Raw genomic sequence first — 24,224 nt, 5'->3', positions numbered from 1 at the left:
TGACGCTTCAACTATGTGGTGATGGAACTTCAGGTAAGGTGTGTGTGTGTGGGTGTGTTGTGTGTTGTGTGTGTGTGTGTGTGTGTGTGTGTGGTGTGTGTGTGTGTGTGTGTGTGTGTGTGTGTGTGTGTGTGTGTTGGGGTGTGTGTTGTGTGTGTGTGTGGGTGAGAAAGAAAGAAAGAAAGAGCAAGTATCTCAGCCTTGGGTGACCATCACCCCATCCCACAAACATTGCTTACTGTCTGTGTCCTAATAGGGAAGGAATCTGGCAGACCTGCGGAGAACTATGTCTCGCGGCACCTTCACCGTCTCCACCACTCTGAGGCTGGGCCGACAGATGGCTGGAGGCCATCGAGAGCATCCACTCTGTGGGCTTCCTGCACCGCGACATCAAACCGGTAAGGGGTCATGGGTCAGAAGATGAGGGAATAATAAGGGTCATGAATCAGGGGTAAGGGAACAAGATAAGAGCATAAATAATGTATGGTTACACTCAAGCCTTAAAGGATATTTTGGCAATTAAGCTTCAGATTAACTAATGTATACACTTTTTATGTCTTCCGTCCAATGTATGAATGCAGGTATAGCGCTTTAATGGTTTTAAAATGCATTGCACAACTTGTCATAAGCATGTATGACAATATTATAATGTCTTCATAGTGATCCTGACTACGTCCCAGCCATTTTGTTATTATCAGTAAAAAAAAACGATGCAGGTGAGAAATGCCTTATTATAAGACCGCTTCAAGTTTCAAAGCATTGGAGGCTCATGTTGAAGGGTGCATGCACGGCCAAATCCATAAGTGTCTCATTTGGGTAGTACACTAGGCAAATGTCATATTTATTTAACTAGGCAAGTCAAACACATAAGCCCCCGGAGTGCATTTAACTTCTCTCTCTTTGAAAGCATCACTGCTCAGTCAATAATATATTCTTATTTACAATGACAGCCTAGGGACAGTGGGCTAACTGGCATGTTCAGGAGCAGAACGACAGATKTTTACCTTGTCAGCTCTGGGATTCGATATAGCAACCTTTCTGTTACTGGCCCAACGCTCTAACCACTAGGTTACCTGCCGCGCCGTCATACTTTGGATATGTGGATATATATATCATAATGCATCATTTGAATTTCCAAAGATATCTATTGTATCTATTGTAGCATTTTATAGCACAACTAGCATTAAAATGTCATATTGATTTAATTGGCTGTCTGAACTGCAATTTGTTCAATGCCAGTGCCCTGTCATTGTCAATAATATTCAGGTGTCAATGCAGTACTGCACTGACTGCATTGACTCTGCGTTGCTGTCCTGAGGGTGCCACTTTTTTGCGCATAATACCATACTCTCACAATCTCATCACATTCTCCACATGTGCCAGGAAACACTGTTGGTTCTGATAATGCTGTGACAGTGACATCTATATTCCGTCTTCCTAGCCCGGCAGCGGAGATAAACAGAGCATCCTCTTCTCACAGAGAGAACTCTGCAAAGATGCAGAGGGACGATCAATCAATGGGTGTAAGGGGGAGCGCTTGCCCGTGACGTAACCGATGCTGTTGGGTGAATGAGCGGAGGAGAAACCTTCTAACCATTCCGTTATGTGCACAATAACATGTTTTAAGAGTTGAAAGCAGGACTCACAGCAATGGATATGTGGATATGTCAGTTAACTGCCTGCATTTTAAATAGTAGCTACATGTTTGGAAATGGTGCAATCAAACAAGGTAGGTTAGGATGTAATAAGTTAGGATGAAACTGCCGCATGTGCATCTGCCTTGCTAGCTAGGCTATCTAACGTTTACGTTAAATAGCATGCTAGCTATTTTGCTAGGTAGCTAAATTACTTATTCCAGAGATAAGAAGAAAACATTTGCTTGTACCAGCTAACTAGCTGGTACATGTCGGATAGTTAGGTAGGTACTGTAACTAGCTAACGTTAGTTATCTAGAAAGATAGCTTCGCTAGCATTGGTTTGTTGATAGCTAGCTAACGCTGCCAGGCAGTGGATGCAGAGCTAGAGGGTGGCGCTTTATTGTTAAGCAAAACAGGGTAAGGTCGTCCTGGTGCAGGCTAGCAAATTTTATCAATGCCAGTTAACTGTACAATTTCTCCCTCTACTGCAAGACATTAGACCTAACGTTAGCTAGCGAGCCAACCAGTTTGGCCGATAATATCAAATCAAATTCTTATTGACAGAGTTTGTCAAAATGTGCTGAGTATGCTGGAATAGGATTGATATGTTGGTTTGGTAAATTGCTAGCTAGCTATGTCTGTTGGCTAACTGAAGCATCAAAGAGGGTTAAGGGAAGTTGTGAACAAGCAGCTCTAATGTCATTCTGTCAGTGTGAGTATGCATGCATGAGTATTACATTCTTAAAACCACCTAGTGCAGTAAAGGACTTGGCTAAAAAAAAGTAGCTAGCGTGCAATAGAGGTTGTAGATTCTGCGGATTGGGCTATTAATATTTTCAGTGATTATCCAGTTTGATAGAAACAATAATTGTTATAGCTGTGGGTATAAACAAATAGATTAAAATGTTTCAATACATCCTTTACATTAGTTTATTGGTAAAGAAAATGAAATGACAGTGACAGCACGCAAATTATGACATCTCTCTGAGGACACATGTAGATGGAGGTAGCCAAGGTCCCCAATACTTTTGCATGATTTGTCAGATAAAAGATCTAATTGTCTTTGTCCTTTCTCCCTTACTGCAGTAAGAAGCCAGTGACACTAATGCCAGGTTCAGACCTTCGTTGGGAGCACTCGAGATGAGTTGCGTTGTAGAGCAGGCGGCAGACATCCTGTCAGTGACAGACCTGGTCCGGGAGAGATGGAGAGTGGTGAGTGACTATAAATACTACCGGCTGCAGAAAGGGCACAGCTAGCTTGCGTCAAATCTGTCTTGTTGCTGCGCCCTTTCTCATAGCCAGACTGCAGCAGAGATATTGTCAAGGCGGCTTTCTATAATGTGTTACGTAAGTGTTCATTAATTCAACATTTCTTCAGAATATCATGTTCAACGTAGGATATGGACTGCTGGTGTGTGTACCATTTTTTCCCCCCCTAGGTACAGTACGGCACTTTTCACACAGGACACTTAGATTTTCACTGTCGCTTTCTCTCCTCCCACCACCTCTCTTCTTTCTTTACTACCTGAATTCTACCTTCTCCTCCATTCCATTTGCAGGTGAAGAAGATTGGCGGGGGAGGCTTCGGGGAGATCTACGAGGTACTGGATCAACTGAGCCAGGTCAACGTGGCCCTGAAGGTGGAGTCTGCACAGCAGCCCAAACAGGTGCTGAAGATGGAAGTGGCTGTGCTGAAGAAGCTCCAGGGTGAGAGATAGGAATACGTCTAAAATGGACATCGTTAGTAAAACACTGAAATGTCCATAACTAGGAAATTCACTTAAAAACCTGCATCTAACCTTTATGGAAAATATTGATTGCATATTTACATGAATCATTTAGCCAGATACTGTACATATCTGGTGTGTCGTAAGCTACATTTATGTTTCTCTGTTTCAGGGAAAGATCACGTGTGTCGCTTTGTGGGCTGTGGTCGTAATGACCGCTTCAACTATGTGGTGATGGAGCTTCAGGTAGGCTGTACAGTGTGTGCGTGCCCGCTCTTTGGAATATTTGAAACCTTTTGATTGTAATGTGATTTGTGGATTCAAATAACGTATTAAAAAATGTGTGTAAATGCATGATTGAGTAGCTCAGCCTTGGGTGACCATGACAATGTCCCATACCCCATCCCACAAACATTGCTTTACTGTCTGTGTCCTAATAGGGAAGGAATCTGGCAGACCTGCGGAGAACTATGTCTCGCGGCACCTTCACCGTCTCCACCACTCTGAGGCTGGGCCGACAGATGCTGGAGGCCATCGAGAGCATCCACTCTGTGGGCTTCCTGCACCGCGACATCAAACCGGTAAGGGGTCATGGGGTCAGAAGATGAGGGAATAATAAGGGGTCATGAATCAGGGGTAAGGGAACAAGATAAGAGCATAAATAATGTACTGGTTACACTCAAGCCTTAAAGGGATATTTTGGCAATTAAGCTTCAGATTAACTAATGTATACACTTTTTATGTCTCTCCGTCCAATGTATGAATGCAGGTATAGCGCTTTAAGTGGTTTTAAAATGCATTGCACAACTTGTCATAAGCATGTATGACAATATTATAATGTCTCATAGTGATCCTGACTACGTCCCAGCCATTTTGTTATTATCAGTAAAAAAAAAACGATGCATGGTGAGAAATGCCTTATTATAAGACCGCTTCAAGTTTCAAAGCATTGTACCAGGCATTGCTGGAAAGAGTAACACGATTTACTTAGATTATTGCCTGCTTCATCAGATCAATGGCAAGGACAAGACTAATTATCAGTGACTGATTTACTGTGTTTGTACCACCCCAGTCAAACTTTGCCATGGGGCGCCTGGCCAGCACGTGTCGATGCTGCTACATGCTCGACTTTGGTCTGGCCCGACAGTTCACCAACTCTTGTCAGGAAGTGCGTCCTGTAAGTATTCCTGCCCGTGCATGTGTGTATGCGCATGTGGCTCAGTTGGTAAAGCATGATGCTTGCAATGCCAGGGTTATGGGTTCGATTCCCATGGGGGACCAGTATGAAAAAAGTATGAACGTGTATGCACTCATTACTGTTAGTCACTCTGGATAAGAGTGTCTGCTAAATTACAAAAATGTCAATGTGATGGCTACATTTCAATGTCCACTTAAAATGAAGCAATGCATTGGGCATGTATTCTAAGTAGTATGCTAGTGTGAGTATTGAAGATTCAATTTAATTTCTTATCCATCTCTCTCTCTCTGTCAGCCTCGTCCCGTGGCAGGGTTCAGAGGAACGGTGCGCTATGCCTCAGTCAACGCACACAAGAATAAGGTGAGGTCAACCTTATACTAGGCTATATGAGTACATGTTGTCACCTTGCTCACCCATGTTGTGTGTGTCTGTGTTATTCAGGAGATGGGTCGCCATGATGACCTCTGGTCTCTCTTCTACATGCTGGTGGAGTTCACGGTGGGCCAGCTACCCTGGAGGAAGGTCAAAGACAAAGTAAGTGTATGTGCATGTGTGTGCACTGTACATGTATGAGCATGTGTGTTCATGCTCTTTTCCCTCTGCTSACAGGAACAGGTGGGGAACCTAAAAGAGACCTACGACAATCGTCTCATGCTCAAACACCTCCCCTCAGAGTTCAGCGTCTTCCTGGATCATATCCTGACCCTGGACTACTTCACTAAGCCTGACTATCAGGTAACATTGGTCTATATGTTTCSATATGTGTGCATTAACTCAAATATCCAGAAAATATTGGAGTTGGAATTTTAGTTTACTTCCTGTAGGGCTGTCCCCGTTTAGTCGACTTAAGTTGATTGGTCGACTGTTTGGTCGATAGGTTGTTGGTCGACCCAGATTTCTTTAGTCAAGCAGTAGCAACAACAAAAAAATATCATGGTGTGTAAGACACATGTCTGATTCGCGCCTGTCTGAGTGGACTGATCCATTGTGGAGGCCGCGGGGATGGCACAGTCCATCAGTCTTAATMCATGTGCTACTTAAATTGTACATGGTTATATTACATAAGAACAATGGTGCAACACTAATAAAAAATAATATTATTTTATAACAAATGCGCTTTCTCCCTCTTTGGGTACCAGTCGTACCAGTCCACTGTTCTGAAAACTGCTGTTGAATTGGCGCCTTTTCGTAGACCAAGTTACTATGCGCATAATAGCAAAGTTAACCAGCATTTTGGTGTTGAGAACAATGCTGCAGCAGCAGAATGAGGAGAGAGGAAACGCAAACTTAATTAGGTCTATAATCAATAGCCTAACTGCTTTATACTTWAATTTTTTTAATTTTTTATTTAACTAGGCAAGTCCTTTAAGAACAAAATCTTATTTACAATGACGGCCTACCCCGGCCAAACCCTAACCCGGACGACGCTGGGCCAATTGTGCGCCAGCCTATGGGACTCCCAATCACGGCCAGTACAGCCTGGAATTGAACCAGTGTCTGTAGTGACGCCTCTAGCACTGAGATGCAGTGCCTTAGACCGCTGCGCCACTTGGGAGCCCATCAATATATTTACAGAAATAAGACAGATCCTGCTTCTGTTGCCTCTGAGTGTTTGTTTAATAGCCCACTGATTCATTGAGCACCAAGCCTCATGCAATGACATGTTAAGTAAACAATTTCACAAATTCGGTTGTTTTTAATCTTTGCTTTGCTGTAKTAAAGATTTAGACTTTTTGTTCTTGTTAGAGTAGCCTCTCTGGAATTATTTAAAATGTATTTATTGTTTACACTGTTCCAAATTGTCTGAATTTTTTTATTTATAATAGCAATAACGTTCCTTTTTCTTGATATCCTTCTTATTGTTATTGTAGGCTTAGTATAGCAGTCTTGTATAACCACCATTGTGTTGCAGGCGTAAAAGTGCATCCTTTTTTGTGTTAATACCGTAACTTATTTGGCCTATATTTCAATACTTATACAGGCTACTGTATCAATCAATCATTAATTTGTTAATGTCATCACACAGCGTAAGAGTCATTCCTGATTTGAAATGTAATCAAGCATTTTAGTTTTTAAAATAAAATAAAGCGAGCCTTGAATAAATAGTTTAAACAATAAATAACCGTTCCATTTTGGAAATTGCAATTCATGAGTARTCTTTGCTGTAATAAAGGCTTAACAATTTTTTTATTTTTTATTTWATTTTTTACAACAGACTCTCTGGTATGCTTACACTTTATTTTTTGTGTTGTTTACATTGTTCCAAACAGTCAGAAAAATGATATTGTAATCTATACAGCACCTGTTTGGTGCACACAACCTTTTCTGTAGCTTAGAGGCTGGAGATAAAATGTATGACAATGTAATGAGACAGACACTTCTTACATCATGCAGGTTTCTCAGATCAAAAAACATAAATGGCGCTCAATCAAATACATTTAAATAAAGAAGAGCTGTCACAAATCAACATATCCTGAAAACAGGACAGGTCAAAATAAAATGGACAATATGGAATGGACAATCACAACTGTTGTCCAGGAGTTTCACCCCATTGTCATGATCAGTGGTTTGAAGTTTGTATCCAGACATTTTTTTACAAGCTGATCATAGCGAAAAAGAAAGTACTTCTGTATTTCCCGCTGTGTAAACACATTGCAAATAGGCTTCTGATAACTCCTGATAAAGTTGGGTAGTTGATATTCAGAGCTTAAAAATCCAAATTGACTAGTCAAAGGAATCAGTACTAATAAAGCCAATGCAGCGGCCTGTTTTACAAATGGTGGGGCTACCACATGGATGGGCATTCATAAAATWCCATTGCGGGCGACATAGTAGGCATGAGCCAATGTCTTTTTTTGGTCCTGTCCAGATGTTGTTTTTTGGTGTGTTAAAAAGGGTAGGCTTACCACATACTGTAGATGGGCATTCATAAAATTACATTTCAGGCAACACTGTAGGCGACACCTCAATAAGCATGGACCGACGTCATTTGGATGTCCTTTTTTGGTGCAGTTCCGGACCGTCCTTGATTTCCACGTAGGCCTTGATGTCCATGTACATTGTTTTTTTTGTCTGGTCCGTACCAAATCTGAACCAATCATGGACGATTTGGTTCAGACTTTGTCCAGTTTGCACCAGTCCAAACATAGACGTCTATAAATTACTCATTTTCAACTTTCATTCAGGACCAAAAAATTGCCTGATTTCAACATCTGCCCAAAAGATTTGCAACATCCGTAAAAAAAAATGTTTTCAACATCTGTAAAATATGTATTTTCAACATCAGGAAAGTAAGTATTTTCAACTTTCATTAAGAACCGAAAATTGACCTGATTTCAACGTCATGAAAATACATATTTCTCAACGTCCTGAAAAGATGCCTTTTCAGCATCCTGGAAAATATATATTTTAAACATATGGAAAATACCATTTCATATTTAATTCAGAACCTATATTGAACTTGAACGTCTGGAAAATACATGTTTTAGACTTCTTTTCAACGTCATTTTGCTTATTGGGACTATTCTAGTTTTGCAGGGGATGGCATTTTTTGGTCTCACCTATGGCGGCAGAAAGGCAATGACCGGCCCTGGCAAGTGCACTGTTTAGCTCACATCCGAAGGCTGCGGGGCATTTGGGACGTAACCTACTGCGGATCGCTAAAATATCCTAAAGATTATCATCACTCTTACTCAATTCAAATAGTATGGCGACGCGATAGCAAAGATGGTTTGGTATGGTTTAGAAACTTAGGAACCAAGCTTGAGTTATCCGTGTGGCCCTATCACCTGGACATGATGAAATACTGTATCTTCACGCCTAGAATTCAAACCTCCAGGCTTCCGTCATAAACTGTCAATTTATTGGATTTTTAGAAATGAATCTCGCCTGAATTGTCCTCTGGAATAACAGACATTCTGGAGTAATAATTACATAACCAACGTTCTGTAGTAATACTAGTCCCATACAAATAGGTATTTGGTCATGTGCATGCRATGCATATGTGTCATGTAAAGAGAGCAAGGGTCGAGGGAATGGGGAATGTTTTTCCTAAAGAAATGAAGGATTTCGGTAACAGAAGTGGCAATAATTGTGTTGCACCTTCATCAACAACCACTTTGATGTTCTGTGGTGGTCGCTGCAGCAGGGAGAGACGACGGGTGCCAGTTAGAGTCACTCGCTGTCTTTTTTTTTAACACAGTGCAGCAAGTCTGAGCTGGCCCGGCACAATCGAATCAATTGCTGGTCGGGCTCCCCCTAGTCATTTGTGTGTCTTAATTATTTAATCAAACCGTGTGCTTAAAGCATCAGACAAGCTCAGTGAATATAGTTGATTTGATTTAAACACATAGGATGTGTAAATATATGGAAAGATACATGTTTAAAAATGTCAACCAATCCATTGGTCAAAAGATCAGATAACTCTTGGCCAACCCCCCMAAAAAATTTGTCGGGGACAGCCCTAACTCCCTGGTTTGACTGAATTTGAATGGAATTTACACCCACTCCTATGTGTGTATTTGTCTGCCAACAACAAGCCAACAATAGATCTTCCCATTGTTTCATAATGCTAAATGTCAATGGTTTTGGTTGTTCTGTTCCAGCTACTAATTTCAGTSTTTGAAAATGCCATGAAGAGCCACCACGTGTTGGAGAACGACCCGTATGACTGGGAGAGGTGCGACTCAGAGGATATGCTGACCATCACCGGTTCAGCCACTACCGCTCAGCAACTGACCCGCCTCACACCAGCTTACATTGGGTAAGAACTGCAATGATGGCATGTTGTTTTAAAATAGTAGCGAAGAGGTAGAACTGTGTGGTATCAGAAGTAGGGTTGCAGTTTTTTTCAGGAATCCAGGTAGGAGAATTCCTGAATTTCCTACTTATTCCAGGAATCTTCCAAACTGGATATCTGGAAAACCTGGGAATTTTGGGAAAATACCCAAAATGTTGCAACTGTAATCCAAAATGTTAACTGTTCCACTCAAAGACTGTGTTTAGACAGGCAGCCCAATTCTGATATTTGTTCCACTAATATTTATCAATATTGCTTCGAAACTATTCTAAAATACTACTTACGAACAGAAATGTAGAATGTTTGTTTGCATGGAAAAAGTGTGTTTTATCAAACAATCCTACGAGTGTCATATGTACACCGGCAGCTGATGACCATTGATAAATACCAATTGTTCTCGGCCTTAGTGCATATACAGTGCCCTCCACTAATATTGGCACACTTGGTAAATGTTTATCCTCTTGGTCTTTCATTCAAAATATTCACAAAAATCTAGCCTTTAAATAAAGTAAAATAATTGAAAGAAAAAATGCATTCTTATCATAAAACCAATATTTTTCTCAAATATATGTGTGCCACAATTATTGGCACCCCTTCATTCAATACTTTGTGCGACCTCCCTTTGCAAAGATAAGAGCTCTGAATCTTCTCCTATAATGAGTGATGAGGTTGGAAAACACATGGCAAGGGATCTGAGACCATTCCTCCATACAGAATCTGTCCAGATCCTTCATATTCAGGAGGTCCACACTTGTGGGTTCTCCTCTTCAGCTTATCCCACAAGTTTTCTATGGGGTTTAGGGCAGGGGAATAGGATCGCCATGGCAAAAACGTAATTCTGTGATCAGTGAACCATTCTTGTGTTGATTTTGAGGTGTGCTTTGGATCATTGTCCTACTGGAAGATCTAACCACGGGCAAGTTTAAGCTTCCTAGCAGAGGTTTTGATTTAATATCTGCTGGTACTTGATGTTCCATGATACCATGTATCCTGACAAGTTGTCCAGGGCCTTTGGAAGACAAACTGCCCCGCAACATCAAAGATCAACCACCACACGCACGGCTGTCTTTCTGTCTTTGCCAAACCCACCTCTGATGTTTGTTTCCAAAAAGCTCTATTTTGGTCTCATCTGTCTATAGAACCTGGTCCCATTGAAAGTTCCAGTAACGTTTGGCAAACTGTAGGCGCTTGAGTTTGTTGTTTGATAACAGCAAAGGCTTTTTTATGTGGCAACCCGCCCAAACAACTTGGTTATGGTTATGTAGGTGGCGTCTGATCGTAGTTCTGGAGACTTTCTGACCCCAAGACCCAAGAAACGTCTGCAATTCTCCAGGTATTATCCTTGGAGATTTTTTACCCACTCAAACCATCCTCCTCACTGTGAGTGGGGTCTTATAAACACACGTCCTCTACCAGGCCGATTTTTAACATCTCCAGTTGCTTTAAACTTCTTAATTATTGCCCTGATAGTGGAAATGGCTATTTTCAACCGTTGATCTTTTTTCTTATAGCCATTTCCTGATTTTTGCAGCTCAACAACCTTTTGTCGCATGTCATTACTGTATTCTCGGGTCTTTCCCATAGTGATGGATGACTATGGGAACTTGGCCTGTGTGTCACCTCATATTTATACCCCAGTGAAACAGGAAGTCATGGCTTACCACTTAAGTGTTCCTAATCACTCAGGTGAACTTAAAAACGTAAAATATGGGAATATACTTCAGTTAGATTTTACTCATAAGAATTTCTAGGGGTTGCCAATAATTGTGGCACACATGTTTTGGAGAAAAATATTTCATTTATTTAACATTAAAATTTGACTTCAATTAAAGGTTAGAGTTTTGTGAATATTTTGAATGAAAGACAAATAGAATAAACAGCAAAGACATTTCATTTCACAACCCGTTTTGCTCATATTTACCAAGGGTGCCAATATTAGCGGTGGGTACTGTTTGGTCAATCATCCCTTTAAAGTCTGTGGGGAATATACAACGCCTTACCATGAAATACAATGGCGAAACCAAAAAAATTATAACAATAACTATTTTCAGAGACTGAATATAGGTGCTAGTGTTAGAGATTGAGTTAAAACAAAATGTTTTATTTGGTTTGCTCCGTTGTGGCTTGAACAGTAAAAATAAAAACATAGCTACAAAGAGAGGACCGTTAGGACAATTCATGTTGCTTTAGCAATGGCAAATATACTTGAAATGAGTAGGCAATACTTGCCAATAAGCCATCCATCCTCAATAGCTTCCACCTGCAGGCATATAGGCCAACATTGCTGTTTTGCAGAATGAACGAGTCATGCTTGCCACCTTTTCACCACATTCAGCAGTGTATTTTGCGCATCATATAACCCATCACCTGCACATTAAGAGTGGAAGCCTTTTCTGTTCACATAGTTGAACTTGTTTTGGGAGAATGCTTTTATGGCCATGTTGGTGCCGTCTATTGCTACGTTCGTATTTGGAAAACCCGTTGGAATCATGGCAAAGAAACCCCTCTTGACTTCAACCTGTTGTGCCATGGTGTATGGGAATTGTAAGTGTTCCTTTTGCTGATGACGTGTCTCTAATTTAAAGAGAAATGTAAAAAAAAATCTTCTTCATTAATCCACCACAACATATGTGAAAATTGCGCGTTTCTAGGTTTTGTAGTAAAAAAAGACAGGAAGATGAGTTTCTTTTTTACTACAAAACCTAGAAATGCCCAATTTTCACATACAGTGCCTTCGGAAAGCTTCAGACCCCTTGACTTTTTCCAGATTTTGTTATGTTACAGCCTTATTCTATTCTAATTGATTCAGTCGTTTTCCCCCTCATCAATCCACACACAATAACCCATAATGACTAAGCAAAAACAGGTTTTTGCAAATATATAACAAATTTAAATCTGAAATATTACATTTACATAAGTATTCAGACCCTTTACTCAGTACTTTGTTGAAGCACCTTTAGCAGCCATTACAGCCTCGAGTTGTCTTGGGTATGACGCTACAAGCTTGGCACACCTGTATTTGGGGAGTTTCTGCCTTTCTGATCCTCCCAAGCTCTGCCAGGTAGATGGGGAGCGTTGCTGCACAGCTATTTTCTAGTCTCTCCAGAACTGTTCGATCATGTTTAAGTCCGGGCTCTGGCTGGGCCACTCAAGGACATTCAGAGACTCGTCCCAAAGCCACTCCTGCATTGTCTTGGCTGTGTGCTTAGGGTCGTTGTCCTGTTGGAAGGTGAACCTTTGCCCTAGTCTGAGGTCCTGAGCACTCTGGAGCAGGTTTTCATCAAGGATCTCTCTGTACTTTGCTCCGCTCACCTTTATCTTGATCCTGACTAGTCTCCCAGTCCCTGCCGCTGAAAAACATCCCCACAGCATGATGCTGCCACCACCATGCTTTACTGTAGTTATGGTGCCAGGTTTCCTTCAGACGTGATGATTGGCATTTAGGCCAAATAATTTAATCTTGGTTTCATCAGACGAGAGAATCTTGTTTCTTATGGTCTGAGAGTCCTTTAGGTGCCTTTAGGCAAACTCCAACCGGGCTGTCATGTGCCTTTTACTGAGGAGTGGTTTCTGTCTGGCCACCATAAATGCCTGATTGGTGGAGTGCTCCAGAGATGGTTGTCCTTCTGGAAGGTTCTCCCATTTCCACAGAGTAACTCTGGAGCTCTGTCAGAGTGACCATTGGGTTCTTTGTCACCTCCCTGACCAAGGCACTTCTCCCCCGATTGCTCAGTTTGGCCGGGCGGACAGCTCTAGGAAGAGTCTTGGTGGTTCCAAACATCTTCCATTTAAGAATGATGGAGGCCACTGTGTTCTTGGGGACCTTCAATGCTGCAGAAATGTGTTGGTACCCTTCCACAGATCTGTGCCTCAACATAATCCTGTCTCAGAGCTCTACTGACAATTCCTTCAACCTCATGGCTTGGTTTTTGTTCTGACATGCACTGTCAACTGTGGGACCTCATATATAGACAAGTGTGTGCCTTTCCAAATCATGTCCAATCAATTGAATTACCAATAGTGGACTCCAATAAAGTTGTAGAAACATCTCAAGGATGATCAATGGAAACAGGATGCACCTGAGCTTGATTTCGAGTCTCACAGTAAAGGGTCTGAATACTTATGTCAATAAGGTATTTCCGTTTTACATTTTTAATACATTTGCAAAAATTCCTGTTTTCGCTTTGTCATTATGGGGTGTTGTGTATAGATTGCTGAGAATGTTTGTATTTATTTAATCAATTTGAGATTAACAGTGTAACGTAACAAAATGTGGGRAAAGTCGAGGGGTCTAAATACTTTCTGAAGAAGTGACTTCCGTCTGGCCACTCTACCGTAAAGGCCTGATTGGTGGTGGTTGACAACCATCTGGACCCTTCCAGATGGTTGTCCATCTGGAAGGATCTCCCATCTCCATTAGGAGATGAATATGAAGTAGAACATTTTTCAAAATTTCCATTTAACAAATACCTGTACTTGATATGGATTATTGTAATAAATGTGCTTTTGTGAAATATATGATATCTTGACAGGCTAATGGATATATACATTGTATTTGTATTTATTAGGGATCCCCATTAGCAGCAGCTACTCTTCCTGGGGGTCCAAACACATTAAGGCACTTAAATGACATATCAAACAAAAAGATAAAACAGTTCACTATTACATCGCTACATATCTACAATACAACGTTTTGCACACTCAACGCTTGATAACCTGCCCCCTTATTCCACCACACGCATGGTCATAGCTGTGTGTGAATTTACGCACACTCTCAAGCAAACATTCATATGGATAAATCTCACACTTTGCGTGGAAATGATCCCACGCAAGGTTCACGCCAGATTTTTGCCTATGCATGATGGATAAATGATGCCCCAGATCTTTTCACATCAGCTCTTTTTCAGAGCTGATCTGACAGGTCAGATGGAGAAATGTTATGTTAATACATCACTTTGTTTGGCTTCGTGTCGGTTGGTGTGAGGCAGAATGTTTGTGTGAATGGGTGTACTTGATGCCTAATTGGTCAGCATTTGCTGATTTGACTGTAATGCCTTCCTTCAAATCRACATGGTATAACTTTTGTCCCACTCACGCAATTCAATCCATGGGTTGATTCTGTCAAATCTGCCACGCTTTTTTGGGTGGAAAGGAAATCTGTGTATTCGGTCAGTGATCCCTTTGAAACCACCGGCCTAATTTGTCCTCTGGAAAGTAGCAGCTGAATGATTTTCTCTCTCCCCTCTGTCCCTTTCCCGACTCCCTCTCGAACACCCTCCCTTCCTCCTTCTCTATATCCCGCCAGCATGGCCAATGCCTCGGTGCTCCCCGCCGAGCTGCAGAGGGAGAACACTGAGGACGTACTGCAGGGCGAGCGCCTCAGCGACGCMGACAACTGCCCCCCCATCCCGGCCCAGCACCAACGTGCTGCCCAGGGCGTTGACGTGTGGGAGGAGATGGACCGCAACCGCAACTGCAACCACGCCGCAGCCCAGCAACAACAACAACYGCTCATCAGGAAGGTCAGGATTGGAACACATGCATATTTGTGAAATAATCAAATATTATTGACCATGTAAATAAATACTGGGTTTTAGACAGGAACACACAATTATGGCATGCTATCAAATAAACACCCCCATTAGTTTCCCTTTACTGCTGCAGTTCAGCCAACCTTGTCTACTTCAACAGGTACATTTTCTATACTGAAGACTGTATTTACAGTACTATACTATTTTTTTTATTTATTATTATTTTTTATTTTAATTTACCTTTTATTTAACTAGGCAAGTCAGTTAAGAACAAATTCGTATTTACAATGACGGCCTACCAAAAGGCCTCCTGCGGGGACGGGGGCTGGGATAAAAAATAATATATGTATAGGACAAAACACACATCACGACAAGAGAGACAACACTACATAAAGAGAGACCTAAGACAACAACATAGCAAGGCAGCAACACATGACAACACAGCATGGTAGCAACACAACATGGTAGCAGCACAAAACATGGTACAAACATTATTGGGCACAGACAACAGCACAAAGGCAAGAATTCTATACTGATTTTCTATAATGATTCTATACAGTGATGTTTTTGGTCCATCTGTAACTGCAGTAATGCATATTAACAATGTGTGCAACACCATTGAGACCCAAATAATATGATATGGATGTCATCTTTACTTAAACTTAAAGCTCAACTGATGGCAATAAACAACTTCTCTGATAGAAAACTGGCCAATGTGCTAAGGATATTAGTCCAACATTTATTATAGTGCCAGAATTGAGTAGAAAGTATAAATAGGACCATTTTGGTCCTAAATTCAGTCTTGTCCAAAACAGAGTTTTGTAGGTGAATTCGTCATGACTTGAGGGTTGGGTTTTGATTTCGACAATGCTCACTTGCCCACTAACACGGAATACACAGCTGCAGTGATTACGTTCTATCCAATCCTATCACAGTTCAATCGAGTACAAGCGTAACTGAATGAACAACAGACTGAGTGCAATATGACATTTTATTCAATTGTTTGGGGAATGGGCTCTACTTCAAGGGAGGATCCTCAGAGCCAGATGAGGGGAAAGGAGTTCCAATGACGGGCCTTAAGGTTATTATAGCTGATGGTGGATGGTTATCAAACTGACAAATGAATACATCCCAAGATTTACACCCATTGGTTGAGAGAGAGGAAGGTGATAATTGCAGGTTTGAGCCCCTAAGTTAAACAACAAGCGTGAGGAATGTGCATGATTTAAAATAAAATACAATTATTTCACCTTTATTTAACCAGGTAGGCTAGTTGAGAACAAGTTCTCATTTACAACTGCGACCTGGCCAAGATAAAGCAAAGCAGTGCGACACAAACAACAACACAGAGTTACACATGGAATAAACAAGCGTACAGCCAATAACACAATAGTAAAAAAGAAAGTCTATATTCAGTGTGTGCAAATGGCGTGAGGAGGTAAGGCAATACATAGGCCATAGTAGCGAAGTAATTATAATTCGGCAAATTATCACTGGAGTGATAGAAATAATGCAAGTAGAAATACTGGTGTGCAAAAGAGCAGAAAAGTAAATAAAAACAATATGGGAATGAGGTAGGTAGATTGGATGGGCTATGTACAGCTGCAGCGATTGGTTAGCTGCTCGGATAGCTGATGTTTAAAGTTAATGAGGGAAATATAAGTCTCCAGCTTCAGCGATTTTTGCAATTCGTTCCAGTCGCAGGCAGCAGAGAACTGGAAGGAAAGGCGGCCAGAGGAGGTGTTGGCTTTGTGGATGACCAGTGAGAGATACCTGCTGGAGCGAGTGCTACGGGTGGGTATTGTTATCGTGACCAGTGAGCTGAGATAAGGCRTAGCTTTACCTAGCAAAGACTTATAGATGACCTGGAGCCAGTGGGTCTGGCGACGAATATGTAGCGAGGGCCAGCCGATTAGAACATACAGGTCGCAGTGGTGGGTGGTATATGGGGCTTTGGTGACAAAACAGATGGCACTGTGATAGACTGCATCCAGTTTGCTGAGTAGAGTGTTAGAGGCTATTTTGTAAATGACATCGCCGAAGTCGAGGATCGGTAGGATAGTCAGTTTTACTAGGGTAWGTTTGGCGGCGTGAGTGAAGGAGGCTTTGTTGAGGAATAGAAAGCCGATTCTAGATTTAATTTTGGATTGGAGATGTTAAATATGAGTCTGGAAGGAGAGTTTACAGTCTAGCCAGACACCTAGGTATTTGTAGTTGTCCACATCTTCTAAGTCAGAACTGTCCAGAGTAGTGATGCTAGTCGGGTGGGCGGGTGAGGGCAGCGAACGGTTGAAAAGCATGCATTTAGTTTTACTAGCATTTAAGAGCAGTTGGAGGCCATGGAAGGAATGTTGTATGGCGTTGAAGCTTGTTTGGAGGTTTGTTAACAGTTTCCAAAGAAGGGCCAGATGTATACAGAATGGTGTCGTCTGCGTGGAGGTGGATCAGGGAATCACCTGCAGCAAGTGCGACATCGTTGATATATACAGAGAAAAGAGTCGGCCCARGAATTGAACCCTGTGGCAACCCCATAGAGACTGCCAGAGGTCCGGATAACAGGCACTCCGATTTGACACACTGAACTCTGTCTGAGAAGTACAGTTGAAGTCGGAAGTTTACATTCACCTTAGCCAAATACATTTAAACTCAGTTTTTCACAAATCCTGAMATTTAATCCTAGTAAAAGTTCCCTGTCTTAGGTCAGTTAGGATCACCACTTCATTTTAAGAATGTGAAATGTCAGAATAGTAGCAGAGAGAATGATTTATTTCAGCTTTTATTTCTTTCATTACATTCCCAGTGGGTCAGAAGATTACATATGCTCAATTAGTATTTGGTAGCATTGCCTTTAAATTGTTTAACTTGGGTCAAATGTTTCGGGTAGCCTTCCACAAGCTTCCCACAATAAGTTGGGTGAATTTTGGCCATTCCTCCTGACAGAGCTGGTGTAACTGAGTCAGGTTTGTAGGCCTCCTTGCTCACACATGCATTTTCAGTTCTGCCCACACATTTTTTATAGGGTTGAGGTCATGGCTTTGTGATGGCCACTCCAATGCCTTGACTTTGTTGTCCTTAAGCCATTTTGCCACAACTTTGGAAGTATGCTTGGGGTCACTGTCCATTTGGAAGACCCATTTGTGACCAAGCTTTAACTTCCTGACTGCTGTCTTGAGATGTTGCTTCAATATATCCACATCATTTTCCTGCCTCATGATGCAATCTATTTTGTGAAGTGCACCGGTCCCTCCTGCAGCAAAGCACCCCCCTAACAATATGCTGCCACCGCCGTGCTTCACGGTTGGCATGGTGTTCTTTGGCTTGCAAGCCTCCCCCTTTTTCCTCCAAACATAACGATGGTCATTATGGCCAAACAGTTCTCATTTTGTTTCATCAGACCAGAGGACATTTCTCCAAAAAGTACAATCTTTGTCCCCATGTGCAGTTGCAAACCGTAGTCTAGCTTTTTTAAGGCAGTCTTGGAGCAGTGGCTTCTTCCTTGCTGAGCGGCCTTTCAGGTTATGTCAATATAGGACTTATTTAACTGTGGATATAGATACTTTTGAACCTGTTTCCTCCAGCATCTTCACAAGGTCCTTTGCTGTTGTTCTGGGATTGATTTGCACTTTTTGCACCAAAGTACGTTCATCTCTAGGAGACATAACGCGTCTCCTTCCTGAGCGATATGATGACTGCGTGGTCCCATGGTGTTTATACTTGCGTACTATTGTTTGTACAGATGAACGTGGTATCTTCAGGTGTTTGGAAATTGCTCCCAAGGATGAACCAGACATGTGGAGGTCTACAATTGTTTTTCTAAGGTCTTGGCTGATTGCTTTTGATTTTCCCATGATGTCAAGCAAAGAGGCACTGAGTTTGAAGGTAGGCCTTGGAATACATCCACAGGTACACCTCCAATTGACTCAAATGATGTCAATTAGCCTATCAGAAGCTTCTAAAGCCATGACATAATTTTCTGGAATTTTCCAAGCTGTTTAAAGGCACAGTCAACTTGGTGTATGTAAACTTCTGACCCACTGGAATTGTGATACAGTGAAATAATCTGTCTGTAAACAATTGTTGGAAAGATTACTTGTGTCATGCACAAAGTAGATGTCCTAACAGACTTGCCAAAACTATAGTTTTTTAATTAACAGGAAATTTGTGGAGTGGTTGAAAAACAAGTTTTAATGACTCCAACCTAAGTGTATGTAAACTTCCGACTTCAACTGTAGTTGGTGACCAGGCGAGGCAGTCGTTTGAGAAACTAAGGCTGTTGAGTCTGCCTATAAGAATACGGTGACTGACAGAGTCGAAAGCCTTGGCCAGGTCGATATAGACGGCTGCACAGTACAATCTTTTATCGATGGCGGTTATGATATCGTTTAGTACCTTGAGCATGACTGAGGTGCACCCTTGACCAGCTCGGAAACTGGATTGCACAGCGGAGAAGGTACGGTGGGATTCGAAATGGTCAGTGATCTTTTTACTAACTTGGCTTTCGAAGGCTTTAGATAGGCAGGGCAGGATGGATATAACAGTTTGGGTCTAGAGTGTCACCCCCTTTGAAGAGGGGGATGACCGCGGCAGCTTTCCAATCTTTAGGGATCTCGAACGATACGAAAGAGAGGTTGAACAGACTGGTAATAGGGGTTGCAACAATGGCGGTGGATCATTTTAGAAAGAGAGGGTCCAGATTGTCTAGCACAGCTGATTTGTACGGGTCCAGGTTTTGCAGCTCTTTCAGAACATCTGCTATTGTGCCGTGCTTATAGGCTGTAAGGTAAATATGTGAATGACCTGTACATGGTTAATATGAAAGAGGAGAAGAAAAGACTCTATGCTGATGATGATCATGAGCATTCAGACCTGCCTTCTTGATTGAACACACAGACCGTGAGACAGATATGCCCAGCTGGCAGCAGATCGGACTTTGTTTACATAAGACAACACGTCACCAAACACGTTAGCTAGATGTAAAATTGCTCTTGAATTAGGAGAGTGGGGTAAATTAAGCCAAAGGGGTAAGTTGAGTCACCCTTGTTTCTAGGAAACTATACACAAAATGTATAATTTGATCAAATATTTAGGAAGAGGTCATTTCATGGAGTCTGTGAAGGAAGAAACCACATGGAAAAAGTGAGGTCCAAAAAACCATTTTTTCACAAAGTCTAATTTATTTATTTTGTTTGAGGTTTCATGATGCTTGTATCTAAACCAAAGTAGTTAATTGTTGGTTTTATTTATATATACTACTGTTCAAAAGTTTGGGGTCACTTAGAAATGTCTACTCCCTTCACAGAACAGCGCAAACTGGCTCTAACCAAAATAGAAAGAGGAGTGGGAGACCCTGGTGCACAACTGAGCAAGAGGACGAGTATATTAGAGTGTCTAGTTTGAGAAACAGATGCCTCACAAGTCTTCAACTGGCAGCTTCATTTAAATAGTACCCGCAAAACACCAGTCTCAACGTCAACGTTGAAGATGGGTCTCCCGGTCACGGCATGGATTTCCCGGTCGTGGCAGGCTGCGATACAGCCCGGGATCAAACCTGTGTCTGTTGTGACGCCTTTAGACCACTGCGCCACTCGGGAGGCCAGAAAGTAGATAATTTAAAGATTTTTTCTATACATCATTTGGGGTCTCTAAGCTTCAGTATTAGGTCCTAAACCTAGCATGGAAGTGCATTCTTGTCACTGTGTGGGCTAATATAGTTGATGTTTGCTTTGAGGTAAGGTGAGCCAATGTCAAGTTGAGCAAATTGAAGTGTTTTTCCCAGGCGTAATGCAAGGCATGTGTTTAGGTGTTAAGCCCGTGTTAAAAGATTAAAGATTAAAAGTAAAAAAAAACTTGATTGTCTTGAATTGTGTTTGGSAAATAAAGTTAGTGTTAATTTTTTATTCAGTACAGAAATTTGTAGGCGGCTTAATTTACCCTGCTGAATGTGAAGAAAAGAAAAAGGTACTTACCCCACTTTCCCCTATCTTAGATTCATTCTGATTATTTTGAGGAAGTGATACTGGCTTTGTTCCCATGGCAGGGGTTCTCAAACTTTTTGGGGCCCGGGGACCCCTTTTGGGATTGCAAATTCCTCAGGAACTAATACCTAATATCAATATAGACATTTTATTTGTCGCATGCGCCGAATAGAACGGGTGTAGACTTTACCGTGAAATGCTTGCTTACGAGCCCTTCCAAAATATTTTGCCGTTTTTAAAGCTTAAATTACAGTGTTTATTTTCTAAACGTTAAAAAAATACAGGAATGTATTCAGTTGAATAATGGATAATTGGAGTGCTGTGGCTACCAATATCCCTGTAAGCCTCCCAGGCCCATGTTGCCCATGGTTAAGAAAATGTAGATGATTAATATTACATTGTATTGAATTACACCCTCTAAACATATTCCACGGAGAACAGAGAGAGAGATGGATCTGGCTGCGGACCGCTGCAGTACCACATCCATGGACACCACTTTGGGAACCCCTGTCCTATGGTGTCTCATGGGGGGAAAACATCAGTAACTGCCACATTGAACCACACYCAAGACTGCATTATTTTCCCCGTAATGAAAAACAGAGATACAAATGCGGAGTCAGTGTGTTCAGTCACTCTTTTAAGACATAGCAATATGACCTGACCATAGGCCGCAAAAGCAATCGAAGATCTTACTAAGAGAGAAGCAAGAGGCTGAAGGAGATTAGCCTCTTACCTTGTCCTCTCTTTGTGTGTCAGAAGTCACCTGGCTTTGGTAACAGTTACGCTGTACTTCCAACACCTTTTTTTGTGACAACTACATTCCTTACGCCTTCTCCAGGTGGTGAATGAGGACGAGCACAGCCGGAACCAGGGTGGCAACCAGAGCCAGAGCTCCCCCAGAAGGGTGCGCTCAGAGACCATGTTCCTGGACCGGGCGGCCCCCCTGCTCCGGAGGATGAGACACAGCCAGAGCCTGGCATTCGAGAAGAGACTGGCTCCCGAACCCAAGCCCACCATCGAACGCTTCCTTGATGCCTAGTCAGTACCTTTTTACCATTCATTTATAGTAGTTTAATMGTTTATATTGTTCTACAGTGTTCAGTAGGACAGTGGTTCTCAAACCTCTCAGGGGGGGCAGACATTTCACAATTGTGTTTTAGTCTTGAACTACAAGACCTGATTCAGTACTCAAGGGCTTGATGATTAGTTGAATCATTGTGCTAGCTCTGGAATAGATAAAATACTGCTGGGGGTCCCGGAGTAGAGGTTTGAGAACCACTGCACTAGGCACAAGGCAGAGGGATATGTATTAATTTAGTCCTTAATCTACCGTATGCAGGTTTTTGTTTCAACCAACCTTGAATTTGTTGGACTGTTCATTGGCTAGTCCAGGGGGTGTACTTGTACATCATGCTACAGAAACTGAGGATAAGCTCCTGCTTCTAGCTTGCACAAGCCAAGGCTCATGCAGGGCGACTTACTTAATCTCTCTTGTTGGAATGTTCATTAGCTAGTTATGCAGATTTTACAAATCTAATTTTTATATTTTTATTAAGCAATTACTCGTGTCAAATTTTCTTTTATATTTCCAGTCTGGGAAATCAGCCTCCACAGGAGCGAGAGATCACCATCCCCGAAAGCGGCGGGGGGCGGGTTGAGCAGGTTGGCACCCCCTGTGACGAGGACCAGGCGACAGAGACTCCCGGCGGAGTGGGGACCCCCGACCAGGAGGAGGGGGCTGTGGCCCTGAACCTCAGTTCTGTTCCGCAGGAGGGAAACTCCCAGGATTGGTTGATGCTGGAGCAGGGGGGAGGCAGCCAAGCCTTGGGGGCAGCCAAGCCTCCAGGAGTCTATGCTCTGGATGGAAATAAACTAGAGGTGCATTCAGAGGCTGAGTTCCAGGACCACCAGCCTCCCTCAGCCCCGAGCAGCCCCGTCCTGTCCCACATGGCCCTGCCCTGTACCTGGTTACTGGGCGGCAGGAGGCTGCCTGGGATGCTAGGCCACATGGGCCGAGCCCAGATGGAGCAGGTGAGTGCGAGCAAGGCTTTGGCAGAATAAGAATTGCTCACACATATACATAAAGTTGTATTCTGGGCATTAAAATGTAACTTTTTCAAAATGTCTTGCTGAAGTATGGCCCCTGACGGTGCAGTTACATCCATTATGAAGGAAACGTTTCTTACTCCACTGCAGTACAGGTTAACTTTTGAAGAACTGTACATACGCCAGATATTCACTGACATGAACAGAGATCTGTACTTCTCGCTTTTATCCAAAGCGACTTATTTCAAGTGCGCTCATCTTAAGATAGCTAGGTTAGACAACGACATATCACAGTCGTAGTAGGTCAATCTTTCCTCGATACAGAAGTTATCAGCAAAGTCACTGCTAGTAGGAAAAGACAAGTGCAATTTTAGTTTTTTATTGGGAGGATAGAATAAGACTGAGATGTCTTATTTAATATACTGTTTTGAAGAAGTAGGGTTTCAGTCGTTTTCAGAAGATGGTCAGGGGCTCTGCTGTCCTAGTTCTACTTGTGCCTCCTCACCACCTCTCATGTCCATCTCCCAATAATCTCTGGTCTGCCTCTCCACAGTCTGCCAACCTTGTACCACAGTCCCCTGTGATGGAGAAGAGTGAAGCCATACCACTAGAGGCCCTGTCAACCAAACCCAATGACCCCCAAGAGGTCAAGGTCGACGAGCTGGAGATTGTCGAGTCAGCCCCCAGCCCTGTGCCAAGCCTCATCCCAGCCCACCTCGCAAACGATAAAGACCCAGAGAGCGACTCAGGCCTCCCCGACCGTTCCTCCGAACCCAACCAACACCCTCAGATGGAGAAAGCCGGAAGTGCCGCGGAGAGCACCGGCACCTTCTCCTCCTCCCCTCCCCCACCCACCTTGGTACTGCTGCGAAGAGAATCCCCCTCCTCGCCCAGATTGAGCCGCATCCCCATACGAGATCCAACCACCGTCCCGGATTCCCCCACCATAGACCGCCGCCACCGCTGGAGCAGCCCCGTGCCTGGCTCGCCCTCCCACTCGCCCTCGCCATCGCTCTCCTGCGACAACATGCTGCCCTGTGGCGTTCGGGAGAGGTTCCTTTCCTGCTCAGACCGTGGCTCACGCTCCGACTGGCTGGGGGAAGACCGTGACTCCCTCTCGCTCTCCTCCTCGGGCAGCAGGAGTAAAATCCCCCGGCCCGTCATTCCCCCTCTTCCGGGGCTCGAGCAGCAGCAGCTCTCCTCCTCCGGCAGGTTCCTGCCTCGTCCGCCTCCCGGGAAACCGCCCACCCGCCCAGCTGTAGACAACAGGTATGAAGAACATGGTATTATGGCACAGCACTGGGCCACGTTT

General features: G+C 42.8%; 1 protein-coding gene across 5 annotated transcripts in view; it reads left to right on the top strand.

Moving 5' to 3' along the window:
• Positions 1 to 24,224, top strand: part of LOC111972724 (tau-tubulin kinase 2-like) — a 33,417-nt gene that overhangs the window by 4,689 nt on the left and 4,504 nt on the right. For 2 of the 5 annotated variants that reach the window (XM_070446592.1, XM_024147474.2), the window contains exons 1-14: positions 1,305 to 1,729; positions 2,724 to 2,849; positions 3,197 to 3,344; positions 3,537 to 3,610; positions 3,805 to 3,945; positions 4,437 to 4,541; positions 4,857 to 4,922; positions 5,004 to 5,096; positions 5,172 to 5,297; positions 9,167 to 9,324; positions 14,666 to 14,882; positions 21,705 to 21,904; positions 22,459 to 22,897; positions 23,466 to 24,181. In XM_070446592.1, coding sequence (XP_070302693.1) covers positions 2,778 to 2,849; positions 3,197 to 3,344; positions 3,537 to 3,610; positions 3,805 to 3,945; positions 4,437 to 4,541; positions 4,857 to 4,922; positions 5,004 to 5,096; positions 5,172 to 5,297; positions 9,167 to 9,324; positions 14,666 to 14,882; positions 21,705 to 21,904; positions 22,459 to 22,897; positions 23,466 to 24,181 — 2,555 coding nt within the window. In that variant the 5' untranslated portion in view covers positions 1,305 to 1,729; positions 2,724 to 2,777. Of the gene's footprint in view, positions 1 to 1,304; positions 1,730 to 2,723; positions 2,850 to 3,196; positions 3,345 to 3,536; positions 3,611 to 3,804; positions 3,946 to 4,436; positions 4,542 to 4,856; positions 4,923 to 5,003; positions 5,097 to 5,171; positions 5,298 to 9,166; positions 9,325 to 14,665; positions 14,883 to 21,704; positions 21,905 to 22,458; positions 22,898 to 23,465; positions 24,182 to 24,224 lie in introns of those variants that run through there. The other 3 variants (XM_023999784.2, XM_070446591.1, XM_070446589.1) reach the window with 2 other exon arrangements.

The sequence above is a fragment of the Salvelinus sp. IW2-2015 genome, linkage group LG14 (genome assembly GCF_002910315.2).
Source record: "Salvelinus sp. IW2-2015 linkage group LG14, ASM291031v2, whole genome shotgun sequence".
Classification (NCBI taxonomy): Eukaryota; Metazoa; Chordata; class Actinopteri; order Salmoniformes; family Salmonidae; genus Salvelinus; species Salvelinus sp. IW2-2015.
Note: the sequence above shows the minus strand (reverse complement) of the source record. Positions and strands in the feature narration are given on the sequence as shown.